Source organism: Meriones unguiculatus, chromosome 16 (assembly GCF_030254825.1).
Source record: "Meriones unguiculatus strain TT.TT164.6M chromosome 16, Bangor_MerUng_6.1, whole genome shotgun sequence".
In the NCBI taxonomy this organism is placed as follows: Eukaryota; Metazoa; Chordata; class Mammalia; order Rodentia; family Muridae; genus Meriones; species Meriones unguiculatus.
Genome location: NC_083363.1, coordinates 41,840,004 through 41,866,809, shown reverse-complemented (window position 1 = coordinate 41,866,809; position 26,806 = coordinate 41,840,004). Strand labels below are relative to the sequence as shown.

Here is a 26,806-nt window from a genome sequence, read left to right as displayed (position 1 = left end):
TATTCTATTTTAAGGCAGTCATTTATAATCTAATATTTTTCACTTAAAAGATTTTTCTTTTCCTTTAGCCACCTTAGCAACACTATATTGTAACCATCAACTCTGTCCTGCTTTTTGGATCCCTTTTCCATTTCTGTTTTTTTTTTCTTTGTTTTTGTTTTTAATATAATAGCAGAGACACAGGCCTTTATAAGCATACTAAAAGAGGAAAAATACATCCCCAAAGTTCTTTATCCATTAGCCATACAATTAGTTTTATCTAGAAAGGAACGTGTTCCCCTACAGAATTTAAAAATGTCAAAGAGCTGCTTCTGCACATCATCATAAGCAGAGGTAAACCAATTTACCAGAACATGCCTCACGGAGCTGCTGTCAGGAGTGGAGGCTGTTTCCTAGTCTCACAGAACTGTGAAATAAAACAGAGGTCACTTGAGGCACAATGAAGGATAGAGAGTCAAATAGATTAACTGTATGAGACCAGAAATCACATGGACCACAAACTAGGGGACAAATCAGAATAGCTCAGTACTCAAGGCCATAGGCCAGATTGACCATCACTTAATAAAAAGAACAGAGAAATTTTTAACTGTAGGAAAGATACATTTTTAAACTCAGGATTGAAACCAGAGAACACAGGGACTCAACTTGTCTGAAGTTGACAGAAACTGCTAAAACTGGGAAAGGGAAATTACTAGGCAGCACCTTGTAAGAGTTCTTGCCCTGGAACACAAGGGTATTCCAGTCTCAAAAAGCCTTCAAATTAAAATATACATATGTATGCATGTGATGTGATAAAACAGACTATAAAGTTCCCCTAGCAAAGCAAGCAGGGAGAAGAATGTGGGAGGTGAGGCAGCTTTGAAAGATGCCCAGACAACTGGTAGTGATGCTGCCTACTTAACACAGATCTACCATACACTTGCAACATGTTCATCTCTGTTTGCTGTATTGAAGTCTTCAGCAAATTAAAAGACAATTCATCCTGTCTACACAACTCCCATTGGGTCATGGAAGAAGGTTGGATACATTTCTATATATGATCAGCAATGGCGAATCTTGGTTGTCAACTTGACTACAACTGGAATCAACTAAAAGCCAAGCAGCGCAGCACATCTCTGAAGGATTTTCTTGATCATTTGAGGTAAAAAGACTCACAATAAAGCTGGATCATTTGACTTCAGAAGATCTGCCACCCTAAATCTGGACCACACCTGCTAACAGCCTATATAAAAGGATATGGAAGAAGGAATCTTCTGATTTCTGCCTGCTTGTCCTCGCTCTCTTGCTGGCAAGTACATCTATGAATGCTGCTGAGGCATTCCTTCACTAATATTGAAACTTACTTCTAGATTCCAATGTAGACTGAAGATTAGCTGAGACACCCAGACTGAACAACTTGAAGACTGAACAACTACTAGATTACTAGCCTTTCTTTCAAGAGACCGCCATTGTTGGCTTAATCGTATTTTGGCCTATAAAACAATCTAATAAACCCCCTTCTAATATACATATATATAGATGATATAGATGTAGATATATAGAGATATATCTATTGTATCAGTTTCTCTAGAAAACCCTGATGAATACATGACTTTTCATGAAGGAAAATTAATAGTTACCCATTTTATGAGTACAAAGTTTTGACATTGAATAAATTTTTAATTTTTTTAATTAAAATTTTTCTATATTAGTTTACTTTATATCCCAGTTGTAGCTCCCTCATTCCCTCCCAACCCCATCCTCCCTCCCTCATCTCCTCCCTGCCACTTTCTAAGTCCTCTGGTAGGGTAGGTTCTCCTCCCCTTCCATATGACCCTAGCTTATCAGGTCTCATCAGGACTGCAATGTTCTCCTCTGTGGCCTAGCAAGGCTTCTCCTCCCTCAGGGATGGAGGAGAGTTCAAAAAGCGAGCCACTGAGTTAATGTCAGAAACAGTCCATTTTCTCCTTACTAGGGGTACCCACTTGGATACTGAGCTACCATGGGCTACATCTGAGCAGGGGTTCTAGGTTATATCCATGTATGGTTCTTGGTTGGAGAATCAGTCTCAGAAAAGACCCCTGTGCCCAGATATATTTGGTCCTTGTGGAGCTCCTGTTCTCTCCAGGTCATACTAACTCCCCCCTTCTTTAATATGATTTCCTGCACTCTACCCAAGGTTTGGTTATGAGTCTCAGCATCTGCTTTGATACTCTGCCAGGTAGAGTCTTTCAGAGAATCTCTATTGTAGGCTCCTGTCCTATTTATTGTTTTCTCCTACTTCCAATGTCCATCCCATTTATCTTTCTAAGTGAGGATTGATCATCTAAGCCTGGGGCCTCCTCCTTGTTTAGCTTCTTTAGGTGTACAGATTTTAGTATGTTTATCTTATCTTTTAGTTCTAGTATCCACTTATGAATATATGCCATGTGTGTAATTCTGCTTCTGGGATACCTCACTCAGGATGATCCTTTTCTAGATCTCACCATTTGCCTGCAAATTTCATGATTTCCTTGTTTTTAATTGCCGAGTATACAATTGTGTAAATGTACCACAATTTCTGTATCATGTTGGGGATATTGGGAGCTCATGGAATGTCACTATCTATTTGAGCAAACCTACTTTTTGACTGCTTCTGGTAACCTTTTCAATATTTGAGATGTTGTGTACTTAGTCTTATGAACAAGTGAGCTAATTTGCATGTTGTCATCAAACAATCCTGAATGAAATGCAGATTATGAATTCTACTTCCTTAAGACAGTTATTAATCTTAATTGTTTCATCAGATACCTATGCTTATATTATATTGACTTATATCCTCTATATAGTGATTACATTAGATATACATTAAATAAAATCAAAACATAATTGATATGTTTTCTGTTTAAGTTTAACATTATGCATCTATTTAATATTTTTTTCCTCTGTAAAATTTCCTTTCTAGGCTTAGTTATTAGCAGTTAAAAGACATGCTATAAAGTATTACGTAAAAATCATATACATGTAGTAGCCTGAGTTCTTTATTGAAAAAGATGATTACTTGTATTTAAAAGGACATAAGACAAATATAAATGTCAAGCTTCATGCTGGTGGACACTTGGAGTAGATTGATGGTGATGTTGCTACCGTTAATTCTTCTGCTGCAATTGTTTCAGGGCACAAACCGTTCTCAGTCTCGTCTTTCTAGGTGAGTTATACGGGTGAACAACCTGCTTTGGAACAACTTTCAGAATTCTCCACTTGATTCAATTCGCTACATTTAAAGCAACGGTCAAAATCCAAAGCTGCCATCCTACACAACACTTTTTTTAATGGCTGCATGGAAAAGATTTCTGTATAAATCCAGGAGGAAAAGAAGTCTTGTCATTTGGGATCCGGCTTGTCACTACTATGTTTCCCCATCATGTCTTAGGTAAGTCTGCATCCCCTTCTCATGTAGTCCTTCATGCTGCACACTGGACATGTTAATGAATTTTGTCTTCACACAGGCAAGTAGCCTGGCACTTTTCCTTGAGCAGTTGATGTTCACAGCCCGCTGAAGCCTTCAAGGATTCACAGTTACTAAGTACATCTTCAAAATTACAGTTATTGGCTGCAATGAAAGTAGAATAGTTATCTTATTGCCATTATCTGAAGTAGCAGGAGAAAACTCCACTCATTAAAATGTCCAAAAGAGGTAGGAGAAACACACTAGCATCGTCACAGCTGTGGTGGGTCTCAAGGAGAGACATCAGCTGAACTCACTGACTCATCACATTTTTTTATATCTTAAATTCAGAGGAATATTTCTAAAATGAACTCAGTTTTATTGCTTAGCATCCAAAGGAAAGAAATGATGTAAACATATCTCGGTCTGTTGAGTCCAACAGAGAAGGCACTAGGCAAATGTAGTTATTCTAATGCAAGGTGACTTAAATTAGCTTCTTAGCCCAACCAGCTCATTTCCGGTCCCCACAGAACACATATCCATTAGGGGCTAAGCTTATAAGGCACATATTATACAGACTTTTTTTCATCTCAGATTTTGGAAACACAACTTTATACTTTTAGGAGTGATTGTCCTTTGTGAATGGATGAAACAAGGACAGTATGCCATGTTTTTCTCTGAACTCAGACCCTCAAAGTTGATTGTTCATAAGAGTGGTCTGTTCAGAGCTCTCCTACAATCTCAGGGATATGGAATTCCAACAAGGCATTTAAGTCTGGAACACAACAAAGCTACATTCTAGTCCCTCTGCTTCTAACAAGTATGCACTCAAACAATATTCATTTGGATCATTTTGCAATAAAACCCACTGCATTTAAAGTGTTCCCCCCTGTTTCTGAATTGACTCCCATTTATGATTTCTTTACACTGGTGTCATACATTTTTTATGAAACATAACTGATATTCTTTTGTTTAAAATTTCTTGTTGAAGACTCATTGAAAATGGTAGTTATGCCTATTTCTATTCATGGAAAAATAAAAACATAGTATGTATTCTTTCATTTACAGCCATGTTTTTCTATAAGCCAATACAGTGTGCAGAGTGGATATTGTGATTAAATATTGCAAAAACTATCACCTAATTATAAAAAAAGGGATAATTTTAAAGGTAAACACTGTTTCTGAGTATAGTATAGAAATGAGAAAATCAGCATAGGGAATTCAAAGACTTATGAGATGTAAAATAAGTAAAACATGGTCTCAATTCCTACAGGTATACATGATTTAATTTTTAAATGATATTTTAAGCTATGTGTATATGTGTACCTGCGTATCTGTATGTCCAGCACCTGTATTCAGGAATCTGCAAAGAGCAGAAAGGACACCAGATAGCCTGAAACTGGAGTCATAGGCAGTTGTGAACCACAATTGCTCAGTTCTTGGACTGGGATGCAGATATTGTTGCAAGAACACCAAGTACCCTCAACCACTGAGCCATCTCCCCAGCCCCAACTTTCTTTTTCTTTTTTTTTTCTCTTTTTTTTTTTTGAACTATCACTTTGGTCCTATTGATATCATCTTATGATTTATGCATGAAGGACTCAGCACATCACAGTCTCAGCACATCACAGTCACCGAGAGTAAGGTAAATGCCCCATTATGTAACATACATAAAATTATTTTCATTGCAAATAAATTTAATTTGCTGAACTATATAAAATAGTTTAACATTTTCTTGAGCAGAGGTTTACTCTTCCAAGAATATATCATGTAGTCAATTTTACAGTTCATAGAGTAAAATAAAATGCTAACTATATGATGAGCAACCAGTGGGTCATGTCATACTTACTACATAGTCCGTTTTCACAGTTATTGGGACAACTAGCACAAGGTTCCCCTTGTATGTAAGGGGTGGCCTTTTTCATCACGTTGTTACCCCTGAAATTTGAAACATACAATTATGTTTCCCTTTGCTGTTTGTTTTCTGCATGGAAGCATGAGTTAACATACATACACAGTTATGCAGTTTTCAGTTTTTATAAACAAAACTAAAACTTAGATTCCCATAGTGCAACTGAGATAATACTCCACATTAAGTCCACATACTGAGATAATACTCCACACACACGTCACTCATGAGCGCTGTGTTCTAGTTTGCTGTCTGTTGCCGAAATATAGCATTGACTAAAAGCAATTTGGGAGAGGAAAGGGTTTGTTACAGCTTGCAGGTTACAGCCTATCATTGAAGGGAGCCAAAACAGGAACCCCAAGGTAGGAACTGAGGCAGAGACTGGAGAAATGCTACTTACTGTTTGCCCCCAGGCTCATTTGGCTATTTTGTCTTTGTAGCCCAGAATCTAACTGCCTAAAGTTGGCATAGCCAGAAGTGGGGCAGACCCTCCTACATCAATTAGCAATCAAGAAAATGCCAAACAGTCATGGACACAGGTCAATCTGATATAGGAAATCTTTCAATGTGAGGTTTCTTCCCAGCTGTGTATAGATGATAACCATGATCCATCATCAAACTATCTTTGTGGCTGTAAGTCATCAAACTGAGTAAGGAAATTGTGGTAACAGGCTGTACATTTTCCCTTTTGCTGCCAGATGGATGAACTAATACTAAGACAAGATCCTGCAAGGTGGGGGTTAAGGAAACACATCACTCCAGGAAAGAATATCTGGTAAATGGGAATGCCACCTTTTCTCCTTCCTTTACCCCTCAACCCCTCCCTTACTCCACTGATAGGGGAGGTCCTCCTCCTCTAATATCTGACCCTAGCCTATCAGGTCTCATCAGGACTGGCTGCATCCTCTTCTCCTGTGGCCTGGTAAGGCTGATTCCCCATGAAGGGGAGGGGCATGGGAGGAGATAACAGAGGGAGGGTGGAATTGGGAGGGGATGAAGGAGGAAGTTGCAGTTGGGATACAAAGTAAATAAACTGTAATTTATAAAAAAATAAATTTAAAAAGAGAGATCATGTGTGAGAATTTGACCTATGCCAACATCCAGTCTATAATATCTTACAGGACTTGGTTTGTGACTCATGATGATCTTTACCACACGGCTCAGTTAATGAACATGAACATACGTGGGAATTAAATCTTAATTGTGCACGTGGAGCAAGAGCCAAAGGCAGTGCCGCTGAGTCTCAGAGTATTGAGTGAGAGTGAGCTCTAGAGATACCATGGGGTTCCTAAAAATGCTGTGTAGGTCCATTTCCCAGCATCCTCCCATTATTCATTCCAGATAATGTTTCCTGGGCCTACCTATGTGATGCTTTTACAATCAAGCAATAGATTTAGATACTTATCTCCATGGTCAGTGAATTCTCTGTAGTAAACCCTAAAAAGATGTATGTGTAGAAAAACAAATTCTGAGTTAAAACCTCTCCTATTACAGTTTTATCTCACCTGAGTAACCATCTCTAAGCAAATCTGAAAGGAAGTATAGTTCCACACCACTTTCAAAAATTAAACAAAATTAAAACTCAAAACTACATTATGGTTATATTTAGTTATATTTAGAAGAGCAGAGTTTGGGGTAACAATGTAGTTTTAAAAAAAAAAAAGAAAGAAAAAAAGTTGAAATCAAGGTATGTCATCCCCACAGCATCCTCAGTCTGGATGCGACTTGATGTGCTTGAGAGGATTGATATGGAGGGAGAGGCCTCTCTTTCCTGAAAAGAAGGGGAGGATGGGGAAGGGGGAAAGAGGGCGGGAGGGTGTGACTGGAAGGAGAGGAGGTAAGGAGCTATGTTCAGGACATAAAGTGAAGAAACAAAACTTTAAAAACAAAATGGTTTGTCACCCCCATTTGCAAGCCACCAGCTTAAACCATTTGTTCTAACATCAAACTTGGGCAGTCCTGGAGTGTGAAATTAGTAAAATAGATAACATGAAATCTTAGAGAAATCCACAGCACAAAATCATCCTTGAATGAACGTGAGCCTAGGGAAGGATAATTGAAAGCAAGAACATCATATCCTAAATGATGAAGATCTTAGATCTTTATATGGAGAACTGTGGAACTGCTCTCTTCTCTGGGTCTTAAAGTTCTCTGGGTCTTAACAGGATAAACACTGACATTCTTCCTTCCCTTGGTGGATGTATAGTTGTGATTCTAATTTGCTTTACATAAGAAATTTCATTAAATTACAAGAAAAATTACACATATCGCATTCCGGAATGCATACTTACGCAGGACAGTAATGGCAAACATAGAAGTACTTTAACATTTCTTGGTTGGGACAGAAAGCAACTCCACATCCAACTTTGAAAGATGAATACCAAACAAGCTACATGTCCGATGGGAGATAAATAAATGCATGGATATTCATTATAAAACTGGTAAGATACTCAAAATTAAATATTAACATATACAGCACACAAATATGTGGGTGCTACAGTCTATGAGATATACCTTATAATATATTTAATTTTGGAAATCAGAGTAGTAAAATTTTATTTTTAATACCTTTTAATATACTAAACATGCAATGTGGGTTCACTCTTTTATCCACTTGTAATGGAAGGATATACTGTATGCTTTCCTATCAATTATTCTCCAGATATGGACATAAATTAATATATCTTAAGGTATCAATCAAATGACAGAGGTATGTAATACCTACTCAGCCTTTCCCCTCAAACTGAAGATAGGAATGGGCCATCTGCTGGAGAAGCATTGGTCATTATATCACAATGTTTATAACGATGGTATCTCCATCTGCTCTACTCACCTGAGTGTAATGTCCAACAGCTGCGTTACCTTTAGCTCCTGTACCGTAAATAAAAGATTTACTTTCATCGAACCAGCTTTGAATTACGACTGACCACAAAGTAGGATCACTTGCCATAAAGAGATTCTCACCACATCCTACATCTGGGAAGGAATGAATTTATGAAGAAAACAATAAAACTTTCAGTAACGAAAACAACACAAATGCAAAATGCTGTACTTCAGCCATAGGGCCTACATTGTTTAACTGTTGGTTGTCTTGGGAGTAGGGTGCCTGCTTAGGTTAATAGTTAGTTTAGTTAGTTGGTTGGTTAGTTAGTTGGTTAGTTGTTTGGTTAGTTAACTAATCAGATGAAAAGACTAATCAGAACCAAGCTGGACTAAGCATGCAAATATTTGAATAGATTTTAACACCCCATTCTTTTAAACCCTTTCTCTATTTGCATTGTCAAAACTACAATCATCCTAAAGGCACTAAATTCTTGACGTCTCTATGCCGTCTGAGCAATCAGCTTCGTGATGCAGGCTTAGTAAAGACATTGACTAACACTTAGGCATTTTCTCCTCTGTCACATTCACCAGTTTACACACACACACACACACACACACACACACAAAGACCCTAAAGAGAAGTCTGTGGTATTTTTTATATGACAAAGGCATTTGAGACCATTTTTAAAAAGACAGCTTTCAGCAGGAAAGATGATTTCACAGACTTAATCCTCTTCGTTGGAGAACCAGATATAGCCAGGACAAGCTTCATGGTTGCCACATTCTCATTTAATCTGTGTAAACTTGAAGTACCATGTGTATAGTGCATACAATTCATATCAAACATTCGAGCATATATCCATTATAGTGAAGAAAAGGAATGATATAATAGTACACTTGATCCCCAAGACTGTTTAAGTCTTCAACCTACTGATTATCTCTTCACTGTTCTTTTATTATTGCAGCAGCAATGATAAAAATAACAGATCAGCTGAGACCACAGAGGGAAGATTAACCACCTTAAGAAAGGGCTTCTCTGTGTGCAACATGCTTCACAATATAAGTAAATATTCTAGGTGAGAACTGATCATCCAGCTTTCCTCCCTCATGGCTCTGTACTTCTCCATAAAATGTGTCCTCTTGTCCTGTGTAGTCTATTACACCAATCTGTAAATCCATCAGACCCATAACTTAGAAAACAATGCTTATGTTGGACTTGGTATTGCACATCATTACTCCCAGAATTAGGAATCAGAGACAAGAGAACCACAGCAAGTTAATGACCCACTGGTTTACATGGCCAGTTCTAACACACTCAAGAGTTACAAAGTGAGATCCTGCCTACCCAAAAATAAATTAATTAATTAATTAACGAACTAAGGAAAGAGAGAAGAAAACTACTTCACTACTTAATTTAAAAATAAGCATTCTCAAAATATTCACAGATTTTGAATGTGCTATCAAAACATGAAGCATTTTGCAGCAAAATTAAGCAACTGCACACAAATATATCCCATAAATGTAGAGGGAAAAAAAAGCTGAACAACTGCACAATATCAAAATGAAGGAGCAAAAGATTAGATTTGATAAAGCCTGAGGAGAATAACTCTAGTATGACATGATGTCATTGTGTTCCCTGGACTGCCTTTTTCCTCCTAAATGTTGTTTTACTTTTTTTGTTTGCTTGTTTTGGGGGCTTGGGGGCGGTTGTTTGTTTTTAATCTTAATTTTTATTTATTCATTTTACATCCCAGTCATAGTCCCCTCCCTTCTCTCCTCCAGATTCCACCCTCCCTCCCTATTTACTCCTTCCCCCTCCCCTACTCCACAGTGAAGGGGAGCCCCAACCCATCCACCCACCCACCCCAGCTAATCAAGTTGCATCCTCTTCCCTGGTAGCCTGGCAAGGTAGCCTTGCCAGGGGAAAGTTAATTGTTTTTCTAATTTGAGAATTCTTTTTAAAAGGATGACACATGATCTGCTTTGCTTATGTGCTTAGAGAGAACAAATGATACCCTGCATGAAACATTTGTAAAACCTAAATTAACATGAACCAAGTTATAATAATTTTATCTGAATACAGGAATAAATTATTTTGAAAGATAGCATGAAGAGCATTTATGTGAAAGTCTTAATGCAATATTCTACAAAGGATTATTAGTATTAAATTTATTCATTCATTCAGCAGCCATATGTAAAGTACTTACTGATTTTCCGGTCTTCTGGTTTACTGTGCTCTAAAACACAATTATTAGCCCATTTTTGAGCATTTGTTGTTGCTGCTACACTCCATTCCTAAATATCAAAAAGAAAAGAAAATTATGATTATCCAACCATAATGAAAGCATATAATTTGATTGGTTAGCAAGACTATAAAAATTCTGTAAAGGTATTTTCTAATTATCACGGACATCAAAATTAATTAATAAAAATAATAAAAGTTAAAAGCAAGCCTCTTTTGCTTGTTTTATTTTCAGTGTTTGCCAGTTTCCACATAAAGATAAGACTGTTAAGGATGTATATCAGAGCAAAATACCTAACTCTAAAGCCACATCTAGAATATGTGTGTGAATGATGCTAAATACTGGTATGTGTGAATCATTCTTAGAATATTAATATTTTAAGCTGATTGAGATATCCCAAAGTCCTTTGTTGCCTGATGCTTTCATGTGGGGATTCAGGCAGAAGAGGATAAAATACCATTAACAATGTCCTGGGTAGTGCTGTGCACTAAGGGTATAGGATCTCTTTGAGAACAGAGGTGGCTCTGTGGTTGAGAGAACCTACTGCTCCTTTGTAGAGGTCCCATGTTTGGTTCCCAGCACCCCTGTCATTTGACTTACAGCTGTCCATAACAAGTTCTATGGGGAAATCAGATGCCTCTGGTCTCCACAGGCACTTATACACATGTGTACATGACCACCCTCACATACTAATTCTAATTCTTCCTAACTTGTTAGGCCCCCAAACCTGAAAAGTAATTTAACCATGTCAAAAGCAAAAATACAGTCTTTCTCACATAAAAACTTAAATAAAATAGCAAAATCAAAACAGGAACATCACCAACTGCTTCTCTCTCTATGTCTATATCCTGCCCCCACAGCTGGCTCCTCAATTCCACAGCAGGCTTGCACCATTTCCATCACAGTCACTTACCATTTTTAGCATGTTTCTGGCAGAAGGTTTAACTGCTTTCCTCAGTTCATTGTGTTTACTTACAATCTCACTTTGAATGTGTGGATGGTTAGTTGTCAAAGAAGTAAACTCGGGATCCTGAAGAAAAATAACTTTTAACATTTTCTGAAGCTCTCAGACAGTTAAGAAATCATTTCAACAAAAAAAAATAACTTTTAAAACTATTTATCACTTAATATTACACAAATAGAAAAGGGAAATATTAGCTTCTTAGAACACCAATAAATCTAAGTCACCACTTAATTTTAATAGGATTGAGTAGACTGGAAATGATGATTCATTACAAGAAAAAATTCCTCTGAGGCCATGTGCTAGATTTTGATGTTGATTCAGCTTTCAATATGTTTCTGTTTCTATGAAATACTATGGTGGCCTGAGAGGTGTGCTGCACATGACCCAAGAAGAAAGGCCATCGACATTGGCCAGATACAAACCTTTATACTTACAACAGTGATCTGCCCACATGGTACATTTCTGCGGTATGGATGGCGTCAATATTATGGAAGTAACAGACTACCTTTTTATTGTATTTAAAGCCTACTCCATGAGACAGAATCCATCCATACCTGACATGACTAAAGTGGGGAAGAACCTGAGACCCTATAGGCCCTATGATCTAGAGGAAAACCTACTATTATTCTGCTAAAGAAATATAGCAATAAAATGACTCCTGATGATATACTGCTACACTCATAGATCAGTGCATCATTCAGACATTACCAAAGAAGCCTCTTCTTTCGGTGGATGGGAATTAACAAAGAGAATTACAACTGGACACTATGCAGAGAGTGACAGACTTTGGAGCACTCAGCCCTAAGTGAGGTGTCTTCATCAAGGCCCTGCCCTCAAGCTTCAGGGATTTATGCAGAAGAGGGAATAACATGATGCTAAAAACCAAAGGTGATGGAATACTTTGAGAAAGCAGTGCTGCATATATTTAAGGTACAGTGGATTCACAAGTCAAGCATCAGCAAGGACCAATTCCTGAAATATCAGACATTGCCATGTTTCTCCTATTATCCTCAAAATATCACTTCAAGTAAATTCAAAACACAAAAATGTTGGTTTCTTAGAAAAAAATTATCTTCTGATTCATATATCATGTTTCATACATAAAATTTTTACTTAAATTTTTATTTAATTTTAGAAGAGCATTAATAGAACTTTATGGAGAGATCAGAAAGTAAAATGGGTATCAAATCTAAAATAAGCAAAAAACAGGAGCTATCCTTACAGAGTTCATATCACATTGAAAAATATAGCTTCCTCATACATAAATACAATCTATATGAGGAGAGATCAATTTATTGAGGATAAGGACTGGGGTTTTAAAAGATGGACAGTGTCCATAGGGCTGCTTAGAAGCACAGAAAGTTATTCTTAGTGAGGTAATCATTAAGCATTTAGTGGTGCCAAAACCCCAACGGCATCTCACTTTGTCATTTCGTGAATGAAAGCCAAGAATTGGACAAGAAAATGAAAAGAGAGTTGTGAAGGTGTGGCAGGGGAAGGGTGAATCAACCAAGGGAGAAATGATGGGAAAACAATATAATAAAGCTCTGTGAGGGTAAGAAGAAAATTCTCTCCAGCCTAAGAATTTGACTATTTTAAAGACTGATTACAGTTATGAATGTCAAATGAGGTCTGAACAACTATCAAAGACTGGAGTACTAGCGAGCATCAAAGGCTAAAAGTGAGAGCAGAGTGTGAGAAGAGACAGCACCTCATATCCACAGGCTGGCCGACCAGGAAGTGAACTCCATGTGTGAGCCCTACGCACACTGACAAGGTTGAGCAACATTGTTCTGGGATCATTAAAGCATAAAGACGTGAAATCATGGGTGTGAATTTAAGATTTCACACAGTAATAAAGTTCTACACGCTAATTCCATGCTCATTGATAAACACAGTACAATGACTTTAGAATCAGATTTTTTTTCAATTTATAAAGCAGTCCAATTATTTGTAAGCAGTAACTGCAAGAGAAAAATATAGTGATAGAGGAAGAAAACACAAGTTTGAGATTATATATTTTTAAATCTGTGTCAATGATATGAAATAAAAAATGTAGAAAAAACTTTGGGCAGAAGACCTATAATTAATTAGGTCTTTAAACCTATATAACATGTTATCATTTTAAAATATGATTTGGGTCACCACCTGGCTAGTTCAGTCGGTAGAGCATGAGACTCTTGAAATATAACTTGGGGTGAAATGTGACAGTAATTGGATATAGATATATTAAAATGTAAAAAGTTAACTTCAGCAATATACTTATTTATAATAAGTTGAGTGATTGCCCGCCCCCCCCCCAGATATTTCCATACCCTAATTCAAAGGACCGGTAAATATGGTTTTTATTGGGAAAGAAAAAGTCATTACAGAAGTAATCAAATTGAGAATCTTGACACAAAATTATCCTAACTTATCCAAGTGCAACCTGAATCTTATGCCAAGTGATTTCATGAGAAACATAGAGAGTAAACTGTGTCATGAGGAGGGTGGAGTGACACAGCCACCTGTCAAAGGACAATAATTAGTACAAGTCGCTATAAGGTAAAGGGAATAGAATCTCCAGACAGACCTTGATTTCAGACATCTAACCTCCACAGCCAGAGAAAATACATTTCTACTGTGTGCAGTCAGCAAGTCATTGGTAATTCTTAACATTGCTCTGAACTTAATATACTATTGGACCAATTACACAAAATACTTTTATCTCATTGCTTATTTAATATAGAGTAATTGTGAGGCTTGATTTTGTGGAACCTGTGCTACATCTTTGATGCCTGTTAACCTCTTACTTGGAATACATTTTGCCTTCTCACGTGCCCACAGGCACATGTAACTAGTGGTTATCATAGCCATGAGTGATGGAGCGAGTAGCCTTAGTCCCCTATCTGTTTCTCTGTGAAGGGCTCTGAGCCCACCACTGTGGATTCTTCTGCTCTCACAGTAGCCCACCATTCCCCAAAGCTGGCAGACTACTCTGACAAGATGTTCCCGCTTTGAACTTACCTTTCCTTCTATGGGCAACGACTGCAGCAGCAGAGCAAAGAGAAGCAGCATCAGCTGGAACCAAGCCATGGCTGGAAGCTACCAATAAAGCAAATGTCTTCACTGAAGTCAGTAGTGCAGTGACTTGGGAGGGGGAACTTGGGTGATCTAAGGTATGCCAAGCACCTGTCCATTCAGAGTTAACTAACAACCGTTAAAGAGTCACTAGATGGTACAAATAGAATCACAATGATGCACCCTGTCACTACAAGAGACATGAACTGAATAACTTGACAGTTGCCCTTGGCTTGCATGTGCCATGACTTGGGAATTCCTAACATCTTCTGTTGCAAACATCTGCTGCTCTTCCTTCATCTAAATGGGAATGTAAGCAAAACAGACTCCTTCATAATTGATTATGTTGCTGACATCATCATCTATCTCATTGTGAGGGAAAGGGTACAGTTCCTTCTTCACTGTGTCCCACCACTCAACTTCTTATTCTCAATGAAGGGGGAACTATTTATTTATCTACTCCAGAACTTAAGTCAAGATTTTAGAGTTGGGATTATGCAGACACAAATCACCAGCCACTTTAGAATCGGTTATTTCTCTAAGAAAGAAATTAGAAATTGTGTTTCTTTTATCTTTGTTTATTATTGTCAAAAGTCATTGTACAGAAAAGCAAATAAATAATTAATGAAGGAAAGGCCCTCTCTACTCAGTTCTGGTCAGTCCACGACTGGGTACAAAGATTGTTTAATATTATTGCATTTTAATAGGCTTTTTAGTCCTCCCCCATATTGTTCCTTTTAAATAGGATAACACCCCATGGGTTCTTAGGATAATATTAAAAGGAGCTTAACTGAAGAAATACTCATCTTTCCCATTGTCACCCACCAGTAATGACTTTAAATCCATTGTACATAGTTTAAAAACAAAAATAAATAAATACTGTTTCACTTTTGAAAAAGCAACTCATTAATTCAGCTTTACAAAACCCCTCTCTCCTTATTTTAATAATTCCTATCACGTAATCTCATATATTAATTGATAAACATCATTACCACTTTTTCACTTTCCCAGTAAACATAGTTCTACTGTGGATGTAACAAACTAAAAACATGAGAATAAGATATACACTCTATTTACATAATGAACATAAAAATGTTCATTTCTACAAAATTGATAGTATGGGTTTCTGTAACGGCATTGTGAAAGAGCTTTGTTGGTGTCATTCAAAGAACAATCAGCTTTAAAATCACGGGTAGAAGGCTGGGCATGGTGGTGCACGCCTGTAGTCCTGCTACTCATGGTGGCAGAAGCAGGTGGATCTCTGGGAGTTTGAGGCCAACCTGGTCTACAAAGTGACCCAAGCCTACACAGAGAAAACTTGTCTTGACGAAAAAAAACAATCACAGGTAGATGTATTAAGTGTAGCTTTTTACTCCTGGCAACATTAGAGTGATTAGCATAATAAACTACATTAGAAGTCAAATGTTGCTGGTTTGACAGTTGAAAGGTCTGCCTTATCCATGTTAAGGTGGAGAGGATAGATGACACATCACAACTGTCTTGGGGCACATTCTGCATCTTCAAGTCAGTCCCAATCAGCCCTGACCTGAAATGGTATTTTTTCACTCCAGCAGACTCAAATTTCATTACCATCTCTTAGTTATTTGATTCCTATCTAAATATTAACATGACTACATAGAACACACCTTTCTTCCTCCTTATCAGTTAAGTTATTTTTTTAAAGGAAAAATAAACTATTTGTAAGTGATAAATTTTTACATATGGAAAATCTTAAAGAATCTACAGAAACAACTATTAGAGAAAAAAAACCTATTAACAAACAAGTCAGCAAGAGCGCCAAATAAAATAAAAACTGTTTCTGAATACTTGGAACAAAGCACTTTCTGATTATAAATTTCACTACAGAGATATAATCAAGACAATGTGATACTGGCATACGGATGCCTATATAAATCCACAGAGCAAAACTGGAATTCCAGATTCTTGAGTTTCTATACTGACCGCCCAAGACTATTTCATTCTTAAGCTGAATGCATTCATGAATATATTTTCTGTGACTTTTACTTCCTATCTGTAGCTTAATGTTTATTAAGATAGTCTTTGGAAAATCTCAGGATTGGGAAATCCACCAGAGTCTCTGTATTCTCTTTAAAAAAAAATGTGAATCTCTATGGTTTTATTTTGAAAAAACAAATACATAATTTTCTAAGACTCCTGGTATAGTGCTCATATAGTATAATATGCATAACCATAAACGTTTAATATCAGAATTTTTATTAACTCTTGCAGTGCCTAAAATTGAGTTAACCTTATCAGATATTTCCATTAAAATGTGTAATTTGATTGAAAGTTAATTTCAAAATTGTTTGACACCTTTTTTTTTCTTCATGGTGTCATAGTGAGGAAAAGACAGTATATTCTATAAGAGAATTAAGTGCTAAAGGCCTGGTCCTCCTTAACATAAGGACAAAGGAATTAACTTCATCCTCACTAAAAGGCATATACATGAGCCTGAAAATGTCATACAGTTAAGTCACTCAATGTGTCTGTACTGTATGATCTGCAATTCCAATGTCCAAAAGAATAGAAGGTCACACATTCCACTCCCATACTGTCATGAATCCAAACTGTAGTCATCTTTGTTGAGTCCAAGGAAGGACACCATTGCTGAAAATGTGTTCAGGGAAATGTGTCTTATGGACTCCCTTATTTTCTATCTTATTCTTGATACCTATATTAACACTTAGTTGAGAACTTGACGATCATTCTACCCATACTACATATAAGTGGAAAAATACCTTGTCCTTTCTTCTGATGTTTTATGATCGGGATGACATGTTTTTTTTTTTTTCCTAAAGTGTCAGGGTCATGGTGTTAGCTTTCCTTGTCCTAGAAGATGGAAACAACAATTGAAACAAAGAGGTAAATATAGCCTTGTATTGTCTACACTCTTTATCACAATCTTAAAACCTGTCTACCATTGTCCTCTTAATCCTTCACTATTTGATGCCACTACTAACACTGTAATCTGCACTGGGGTGAAACTGAGCTGCAGAATCTTAGCATTTCCTTCACACTAAACTAAAAGTGTACTTCTTAATAAATCCAGTAATCACTGGTTGGCTGCCCCCGTTTTGATGAAGAACTTCCATCTTCACATGCTTCAAAAGATGTCTATAAATTCCAACAGTGTTAACTACATACATCAGTGTTTGGTCAATACAGCTTCACATCTTTGATTCTGGAAGTCAATCACAGGAAGTTCAGAAGAGCTAATAACTCCAGATCTAATTACTATGGTCATATAAGGGCACACTTACACAATAAAACACTGAAATTTTTAATTTGACTGCATAAAAGTCAGACTTTGAAATGGCTTCAAAATTCCTCCGTGGCTCAACAGAAATCTAAGACACAGGACGATTTCTCTTTTAAGGACAGGAGGGATCTCCAGTGGATTCTTACTAAGAAAAGTGAACTAACAGTTGTCCCTGAATCTGATGACGGTCCCTAACTTCATACATCTTTCTCCGTACCAATTTCCCCGACCCTGGGCACATCCACTCTCCCGTCTGACCCTGATATTTACCCTGACTCCACAGCACAAATCTTCATGCTGTCAGGAAAGAGCCAGCAGGGACGCTTGCTGTCCCTGCCCTCTGCCAGTGATGGTAACGGCCTCCTGCCTCCGCGTGGGGGCGACGTCACGAGGCTTTTTGCCGTTAAATGTTCCTCTTCATAGAATCTCTCCACCCTCCCCCACCATCACTCTGTAGGATGCCACAACAAGTTCTTGCATATTTTTCCCTGTGACATATGAAATTGTACTTTGTTGCTGCCAGTTGTTGATGGGGTGAAGGCAATCAATGTCTGATTACATAACAGCACTACGAAGAGGGCAAAGGAAATATATCTTTTGAAGTTTCAAAGTCCAGGGAGGTGGAGAGAAAAGCAAGCGCTTCCTTTCCAGAATGCCTGAGTGAATGAGCTTCAGAATTGAAAACAAAAATCAGGAAAGTCTTACTGAATTTTTCAGAATCGTGGAGGGTTTATTGTTCCGTTATTTTCAGTATCTTTATCTGTATTGGTACTCTGAAAATGCCGCTATCAATGATAAGAAGCAATGGGGCTGGAGTGGAAGCTCAGCAGTTAAGTGAACTCACTCCTTTTCCAGAGATGGAGAATTCATTTCCCAGACTTAACCACCTGTAACTCCAGCTCCAGAGGATCCAGCATCCTCTTCTCACTTCTAAGGACACCTACACACATATGGCTTACACATACACACACACACACACACACACACACACACACACACACAAACAAATGTTGAAAAACAAAAGCAAAACAAAAGATGGGGTTAATCTGTTTTCATTCACTCTTTTGCCTTCATCACTAACAACTCCAAGAGTTAATCAAGAAACTGCTGCATCCAGTGAGGGGCACAGATGCCTAAAATTACCCGGTGGAAATGTGCTGACCCTTGTTAGGTTACTGTTGAAGTGTGACAAGTGACAGAAAAGACCACAGGTCTCTGCAGTGAAGCAAGAAGTGGAAAGGATAAAAGAGTTGCTTATATTATTGGGGATTTCTCAGCAGCACAGTTGGGAACATGGAATACAGTGGACAGAACAGAGAAAACCATGAAATGTCCAGTGGAGCATTTTCCTTTTTTTAATTAAAGTTTTATTTTTTATATTAATTACAGTTTATTTACTTTGTATCCCAGCTGTATGCCCCTCTCTCATTCCCTCCCAATCTCACCCTCCCTCTCTCCCTCATATCCTCCCTGTCCCTCTCTAAGTCCACTGATAGGGGAGGTCCAACCAGCTGATCTCAACAAGAGATATGGCTTGCCATGCTATCCACTGGGGCTCTCTAACCATAGCAGGAAGCTGCCAGGTAGCTGAAAAGGATGAGCAATAACTGTCTACAGTAAAGACCAACTAGCAGTGAGGCTCAGGAAAGCTATGATTCTACAAGGTGGAGCAGAGTAGTGACAAATGCTCGCAGCACAATGTTCATCAAAGTAGGACTCAGAAAACACTAAAAGTGTAATGAGAGAATTGGCAAAATTCTAGCTTCTCCTGTAAGAGACAATGCAAAGAATTCAGGCTGGCAAAGTTTCTCAAGAAAGCACATACACGTGAAGTGTATTTCCTAGTACCACTGTATATGCCTCTTAATTAAAAATATTGCTTAGAGCTAGGCATGTGGCACATGCCTGTAATTACAGCATGTCTCTGTGAGTTCAAGGCCATCCTGGTCTACAAAGCAAGTCCAAGACAGCCAAGACTACATAGAAAAACACTGCCTTGAAAAACAAAATCTTCTCCCTCCCAAAACAAGTATTGCTTAGGATCTGCAGTAAATCTTGAAAGAGGGGGTTCTAGTTATTTCTGAATTGATAAAGGTTTCTTTCTCTTACAGGGAAAGACAGAAAGAAGGTTCCTCACTGGAGCTGAAATATGTCCCATCATCTTTTTGATGATGGGGACAGAAAAACTGTGAAGCTGAACCATAGCTGTGTTAGTTTCCTGCGATGTAACAATGTTCCACAGACCAAGATCCTTAAAAATAATAGAAACTTACTTTCCTCAGTTTCTGGAGAACAGAGGTCTGAAATTAAGATTTTGGTATGATGTGAGTTTCCTTAGAGGTTTTTGGGAGAGAGGCAATTAATTCCATACCACTCCTCATCTTCTGGTGGCTGCAATCTTTGGATGTTCAGGGCTTGAAGCTTTCTTCAACCATTTTCTCCTATATCCTTCACCTGATTGTTATCCATAAGTCAGGGCTGGACAGGTGGCTCAGCAGTTAAGAGCACTGTCTGCTCTTCTAGAGGTCATGAGTTCAATTCTGGGCAATCACATGGTGACTCACAACCATCTATATAATGAGATATGATGCTCTCTTCTGGCATGTACATGAGATAGAGCACTCATACATAAAATATGCAAATCTTTAAAAAAAAACAACCTTAATGGTTATTATCCATAGGCATGTGTTTCTCCTCTGTCCATTAACCTCCTTCTTCTCTGGACATCACTTACTAGATTAGGGTCTCTAGTCTAACTTATTATTATTTTTCTTCAATTTGATTACATCTGCAAAATCTTATTTCCAAATAAGGTCATTGTCACAAGTACCAGGTTGAAATTTTAGACATACCTAAGGCATATCTAAGGACTGATATGTGGAAAATAAAATTTAAGCCATGATAGATGTTTTCCTCCCTGAATCCTTCCTTCCCTGTCTCTCTCCCTCCACCTCTCCTCTTTGCCTTCTTCTCTGGTACCTAATACCGGAACAATCTCTTTTTCACTAATCCCTGCTTCAAAAAGCCACTTTTCTTCTGCCAGCTAGCCAGTGGCAAGATTGGTGAGTCATAGACCAATCACTCCATGTTGAAACATTTAGCCTGTTTGATTAATACAGTTTATTACAGTAATTTTTAGTTATTAACCGGGGTGCTTAAAATAATCAGCCAACCCATGCCAAAAAAAAAAAAAAAAGTCAATGAAGTTGTGTCTCTAACACTTTATTATTTTAATAGCTTGGAATGTGTTCATTAGCATGCTCCTTTTGCCCGTGGGCTTGTACAGGGGTTTGCTGAGAGTACCTCTCCTCACTGAAGTCCTTTCTAAGAACACAAGAAACTAACCTGTTCATCAGAGGCCTCAGAGTGCCTAACTGGATGAATCAGTTACTCTTAATAGAATGACAGGCCCTGAGTGGAACTGAACTTTAAAACCTGGAAGCTGCAGTCAAAACAAGCAAAGTCATATACCACTATATTGAGAGGCTGAACTTGAATTAGGCCAGAACAAAACAAACAGTTGCATTTCATCAAACTTAGCCATGATGAGTGAAAGACTTCTTTAGCTGTAATAATAACTCAGTGACAGTTTGCAATGGTCTCCTTAGGAAAGCTAGCAGCAGCCTCTTGTGGTAATACACACCTGGCATCCCAGATCAAGGCAGGCAAAGACAAACACATCATCTAGAGTTCAAAGAGTGGGTTGTATAATGAGACCCAGGTGATCAAAGCCTGAGTGAGACAAAAGGAAACACAGCATAAATAGAAATTACCTATTCATACTTAAACATTCCCCTGAATGTCTTCTCCACCCTATGTGCAAAAATGATTTCGAAAGGGCCTGGAGAGATCTCAGTGGATAAGAGCTTTGTCTGCTCTTCCAGATGACCTAGGTTCAATTCCCAACACCCACATGGCAGCTCACAACTGTTTGTAACTTCTGTTGCAGAGAATACAACACTCTCACCCAGATTTTATTTTATTTTATTTTTTTTTGCCACAAAAAAAAATGTGGATGTGGCTATAATCTCATGGTTCTGACTTATAAAAACCCTCTGTGTTCTATGTCAGATCCTGTAATCCCTGGCAGTCTGCTCAGGGTAAATGAGGAGAGCTGCATTGAACATGGACATCTCTCCAAAGGTATCAGGAAGAGACATCTGCTTATATATGTTTCGGTCAGTACATAGGAAGTTCTCAACAATGCTGTGAGTAAATAGTAAGTCAAAGAATGGTGCAGGAAGGACACTGTTGCATGAGAGCCTGTCATGACCTACAGAAACTGTGTCCTCTCTGAGGAGGAAGCAGGATCTTCTGGAAGAATACTTAGACGCTCAGAGAATCAAGCAAAGGCCAAAAAGAAAAATCCCTCTACAGCATCTGATGTAACGTCACTGCAACTTCTGCTTAAAGACCCCTTAAATTCTGCAAATTGTGGGTCAAAGAATTCAACTGACCAAGAGAGAATCCGAGTGGAGCAAGAATGGGAAATGTGGGTCCCAACCTGAATGTCCATATGGAGAGCAAATGCTTTGTTTTAAATTTCTTTTTCAAAAGTATCTTGGCTGTGAATAGATAAATATGACCAATGTAAGACTAACAATTAAAAGTGGCTTTGTCCATATGTCTTGTAATTTGTTTAGAGTTGAATTGTTCAAATATTGTGATGTTTACCATAAATGATTTTGATGTTGTAGAGTAATGCTATCTCTAACTTTTAGAGGAAAGGACCACTGACAGAAACTAGGACTTATCCAAATGTACATATCACACAAAAGGTTACAGTTGGGCTGTGATATCTGAATGCAATGGCTGCCATTCTCAACTCTGTTCTACACTGAATAGTCCAAAGCACCCTTTTGAAAGCATAACATTTTAAAATGGACCCTTTGTCTGTTGACTTGTAATCTTCCAAAAAATATCTTCATTGACATATAAGGTTGTTTGCTGTTGGGGAGGGGGGATTGTGTGCTTGAGAACTTCCAAAACAAAGAAAATTATGCCAGTAATTTAACCAGACCCAAAGTCTATGAATCTTAATTAACTTCAATTAGCCATTTTGGAGCTCAATGGATTTTATGAATTCACTAACAAATATGTATTTTATACACTTAACACTCCACCAAAAAAAAAACATCTTTCACGACAGAGTTAAAAGTAACAGTCCTGATGAGACCTGTTAGGCTAGGGTAAGATGGAAGGGAAGGAGGACCTCTCCTATCAGTGGACTGGGGAAGGGGCATGGGAGGAGAATAAGGACGGAGGATGGGATTGGGATGGAACAAGGACGGAGCTACAGCTGGGATACAAAGTGAATTAACTGTAATAGATAATTTTTAAGTAGAAAAACAATTAGCTTTATATCCTCCTTCACGACCAACTGTTCATCATTTGCATTCAGCCTTTCCTTATCACCTAATAGTTGAACTTTCTTGTTCTTCTTTCTACGTGTTACACTGTACTCACAGGTGCTTTTGTTTACAGATATTGTCATGGTCTCAGATTTGCATGCAGAGGAACATGCCAGTTTTCTGAGATTTCACAGCTTAGCTTGCTAATATATATTCTAAACTTATTCCTTTCCCCTCCAAATTTAGCTATTTCATTTTTTAGAGCTGAATAGTATTCCATTTTGTTCGTGTTCCATAGTTTCATTATCTATTCATCTGTTGATGGACTACTAGGTTGGATCTATCTCCTTGCTACAGTGAATAGAACAGGAGCTTTTTTGTTTTTATTATTTGTCTAATAAAGCCACTTATGCACAGCAGGTTGACTTGAACTCAGTAGTAGCTAAGGATGACCCTGAACTTCTGGTCTCCCTACTTCTACTTCACATGTATGGGATTACAGGTTTATGGCTCTGAGTAAGGCTTAGTGATTCTGGGCTCAAACTCGTGTCTTTGTGTATGCTAGACAAGTTCTATACCAACTGATTTATGACTCTGTTCCATTTGGCAGCTTTCTACTAAGATTTCAATACACAGCCTTTTGTTTATATTAAGGTATAATTATATTATCTTTCAAGATTGAAAGGTAAGTATATAATTCTAAGATATATGGCTAATATAGTAACACATAAAGCCTTGGTTGGGTTATGTATCACATTGGGAAAGTGCCTGCCTACCATACCTTGTGATTTTGATTCATATATATATATATATATATGATGCCAGATATCACTACATCGGCCTGTGACTGAAGAGACTGAGGCAAGAGGATCAAAGCTTATGAGTCAAGATCGGACTAAAAACAATAGTAAAATCAATAGATATAGAAGAATGTCTTAAAATGCTGTATTTTAATTTTTTCAGACAAGGAATATCTGTATTAAAACATTTATGTTTGTAAATATAACTGGAGTTCAGTTTTAGAAGGAGAAATATGGACTTTTGAAGTTAGGTAGAGAAATCACTGAGCTGGAATTAGACTTCAGCAACCCTTCAGCAGCCCATTGCCCAACTGCTTTAAGGACTGGCCAAAGGAAAGAGCCTGACCGGCATCAGCAGGCATAGCTATTAACAATGCCATTAAATGCCTAAACCATACCAATGCCTAAGCTCTGCAGACCAAGGCACATTGAGAAAGGTGGTGGAAAATGAAACTAAGTTTAAGAAGGAACAAAAGTAAAGACCTGACATATTCCAGGAAGCCCTGCAGTTCCACCCTTATCTTTGAAAAACAGCTTGTGCAAGGCCACCTCTGCCGTACATCACTTCCCTCCTTCCACCCAAACAGAACACTACATGAGCCAACTACCAAGCCTCTAATCAGATGGGTATCCCTGGAACCCAGAAGCAAGTATCTGTGAGGGCCTTCTATCTTTACCACCTTCCCTTTCTCTAGCTACTTCTCCCCCTTTGTCCTTTCACTTCATTGAAGATTCTGAATATTCATGTTATTTTATTATTCAAAAATGCTCTTGTTGGGATATATTTGTAAAACCAACCTTTGTTCTACTTTAACCAAGTAGATCTGAGTAGATGTCAGCAGTTAATGTGATATTGTTCCTCCTGATGTCATGTAATGAAAAGGGCACTTAACCTCAACAGAATCCAAACCAAACAACCCATAACCCTTTAGTAATTATGAGAAAATGTAAGGTAAGCCTCAAATGTGGGTCAGGGGTATATCCTACAGAAGGTCAAAGATTTTTCTTTTTAAAGATAAAAGGGTTGTCAAAGACAAGCAGAGGCTGAAGAATTGTCTTCATGATGGGAGACACCTCTGAGTTTGTGATCCTCATAATCTGATCACTTGCCATGAAACAGCCCCCACCCAGAAAGGCATGGAAAACATAAATTAGAGAGGAAGAGAGAGAGATCCCAAGTTGGGTAGTGTTAAGAAGTAGAGGCAAATCTGAGAGGAATTAAAGAGAGGGGTTTGACTAAAATAAAAATCCATTGTTTAAAATTCTCAATAAACTGATGAAAAGTATCACATGAATAGGTTTATGAAACCATGGCTTGCACCCTGGAGCAGAAAAAGAGTAAAGATTTTTAGAAAAACAAATGTAAACTTTATTAAAAGTATTATGTTGGTGTAATCCTGTTTTTATATAACTGCTATTATAATTATAATATCTTGTTAGAGATTAATGTGAGAAGAAGCTGAATGAAGAGTGACAAGAAACTCTCTGGTATCTTTACAGCTCTTTTATAAACCTACAGTCACTCAAAATGAAAACTGCAGGAACTCAGGATGGAGTAAGGGAGAGTTCTAAGGCTATGGTGGCTCTAATCTAATCATTATTTGCTAATAAGAATATGCAAAAAAATTAAACTTCCAACAACAACCATTAATGCAGTTTCCCTGTTTTTATTAATTGAGACAAAGTAATTCTGTCAATTTCCTAAAGCCACATAGCAAGTGAAAGGTAGTCTTTATCTAGCTGGGACCCTGGCTATTTATTTATGATACTAAGCAACTTTACCTCACTTGTTAAAAAGCATCAGGCAAACACTAGCCTGTGTTTCAGAAGATGAGGCACTGGAGAACATCCCAGGCATCCGGCCTGCTTTTCATCTTCAGAGAGAGAATGTTGAAAAAGGCAGTCAATGTTTCCAAACCCACACTGTTCTGTTGGCCTCCAGCCAGATCTCAGGTCCTTCCAAGCACCCTGATTCGAGTGATCAGTTTTGCTTCTGACATGGAGGTAGCAATGACAAGCCCTTCCTGTTGGAACAGTGACAGAGCCTACAGTATCCAAGTTACTGCAAAGATGCTACCATATCTTATATATGATACATGAGATTATGGATTTTATGGCAGAATATGCTATTGATATGCTACTGATATACAATTTTTAATCTTATGTTAAATTCATTAAGTTCAAGCTACCCCTCCTTCCCTCCTTCACATTTGGACTTTGGACTGTTCTCTAATCCCTTGCTTTTTTTTCAAGTCTATTCCAGCTCAGTTCATCGTAATGATATTGATCATTTTTATACTGTTAGATACACTATTGATAATAGACATGCAGCATGCAAAAGAGACAGAATCTTGTCCCTAGAAGCTAACAAATCAAATTGGGATTTGTTTGCTTGCTTGTTTGCTGCTTGCTTGCTTACTTGCTTGTTTTTCCAATATCTTTTTTTTTCAAGTCTTTTACTTTTTTAACTGATACAATACATTTTGATCATATTTCCCTCCCCCAACTCTTCTCAGATTCTCCCTACCTCTCTCTTTCCCCAAATCCATGTTCTCTCTCATCTATCTGTATCTCTCTATATCTCTTTATCTCGCTTTTCTCTCCAAAAGTAAAACAAGTAAATGAAAATCCAAACACACAATAAACTAATAAAACAAAAATTAGCAAAGCAAAAACAGAACAAAAAGCTCAGGAAAATAAAAACCACCATGGACTCTTTTGTTTGTTTGTTTGTTTGTTTGTTTTTTGTTTTGTTTTGATTTGGCCAACTATTCCTGGGCATGGGGCCTGCCCTGGAGTGTGGTTGATATACTCAGTAACAAATCATTAGAAAAAAACTACTTTTTCCCCTTCCCAGAGCTATCAATTGTAATAACTTCATGGTTAGGTGTGATATTTAAGTTCATTTATCAATGCTGGAGTTTTATGTATTTTAAGCCTGTGCGGGTCTTGTAGACATTGTCACCTGTC

At 37.7% G+C, this 26,806-nt stretch overlaps 1 protein-coding gene across 1 annotated transcript; it reads right to left on the bottom strand.

Annotated features, from left to right (window-relative positions):
- Positions 1–2,986: 2,986 nt before the first annotated feature.
- LOC110562317 (cysteine-rich secretory protein 2-like) lies at positions 2,987–18,220 on the bottom strand. The gene is made up of 9 exons (XM_021659039.2): positions 17,956–18,220; positions 17,165–17,255; positions 14,352–14,429; positions 11,295–11,411; positions 10,346–10,433; positions 8,149–8,291; positions 7,607–7,704; positions 5,256–5,344; positions 2,987–3,571 (listed from the first exon to the last, which is right to left on the bottom strand). The coding sequence occupies exons 3-9, from the start codon at positions 14,418–14,420 to the stop codon at positions 3,444–3,446; spliced, it is 732 nt and encodes a 243-aa protein (XP_021514714.1). The 5' UTR covers positions 14,421–14,429; positions 17,165–17,255; positions 17,956–18,220; the 3' UTR covers positions 2,987–3,443.
- Between the last annotated feature and the right edge of the window lie 8,586 nt (positions 18,221–26,806).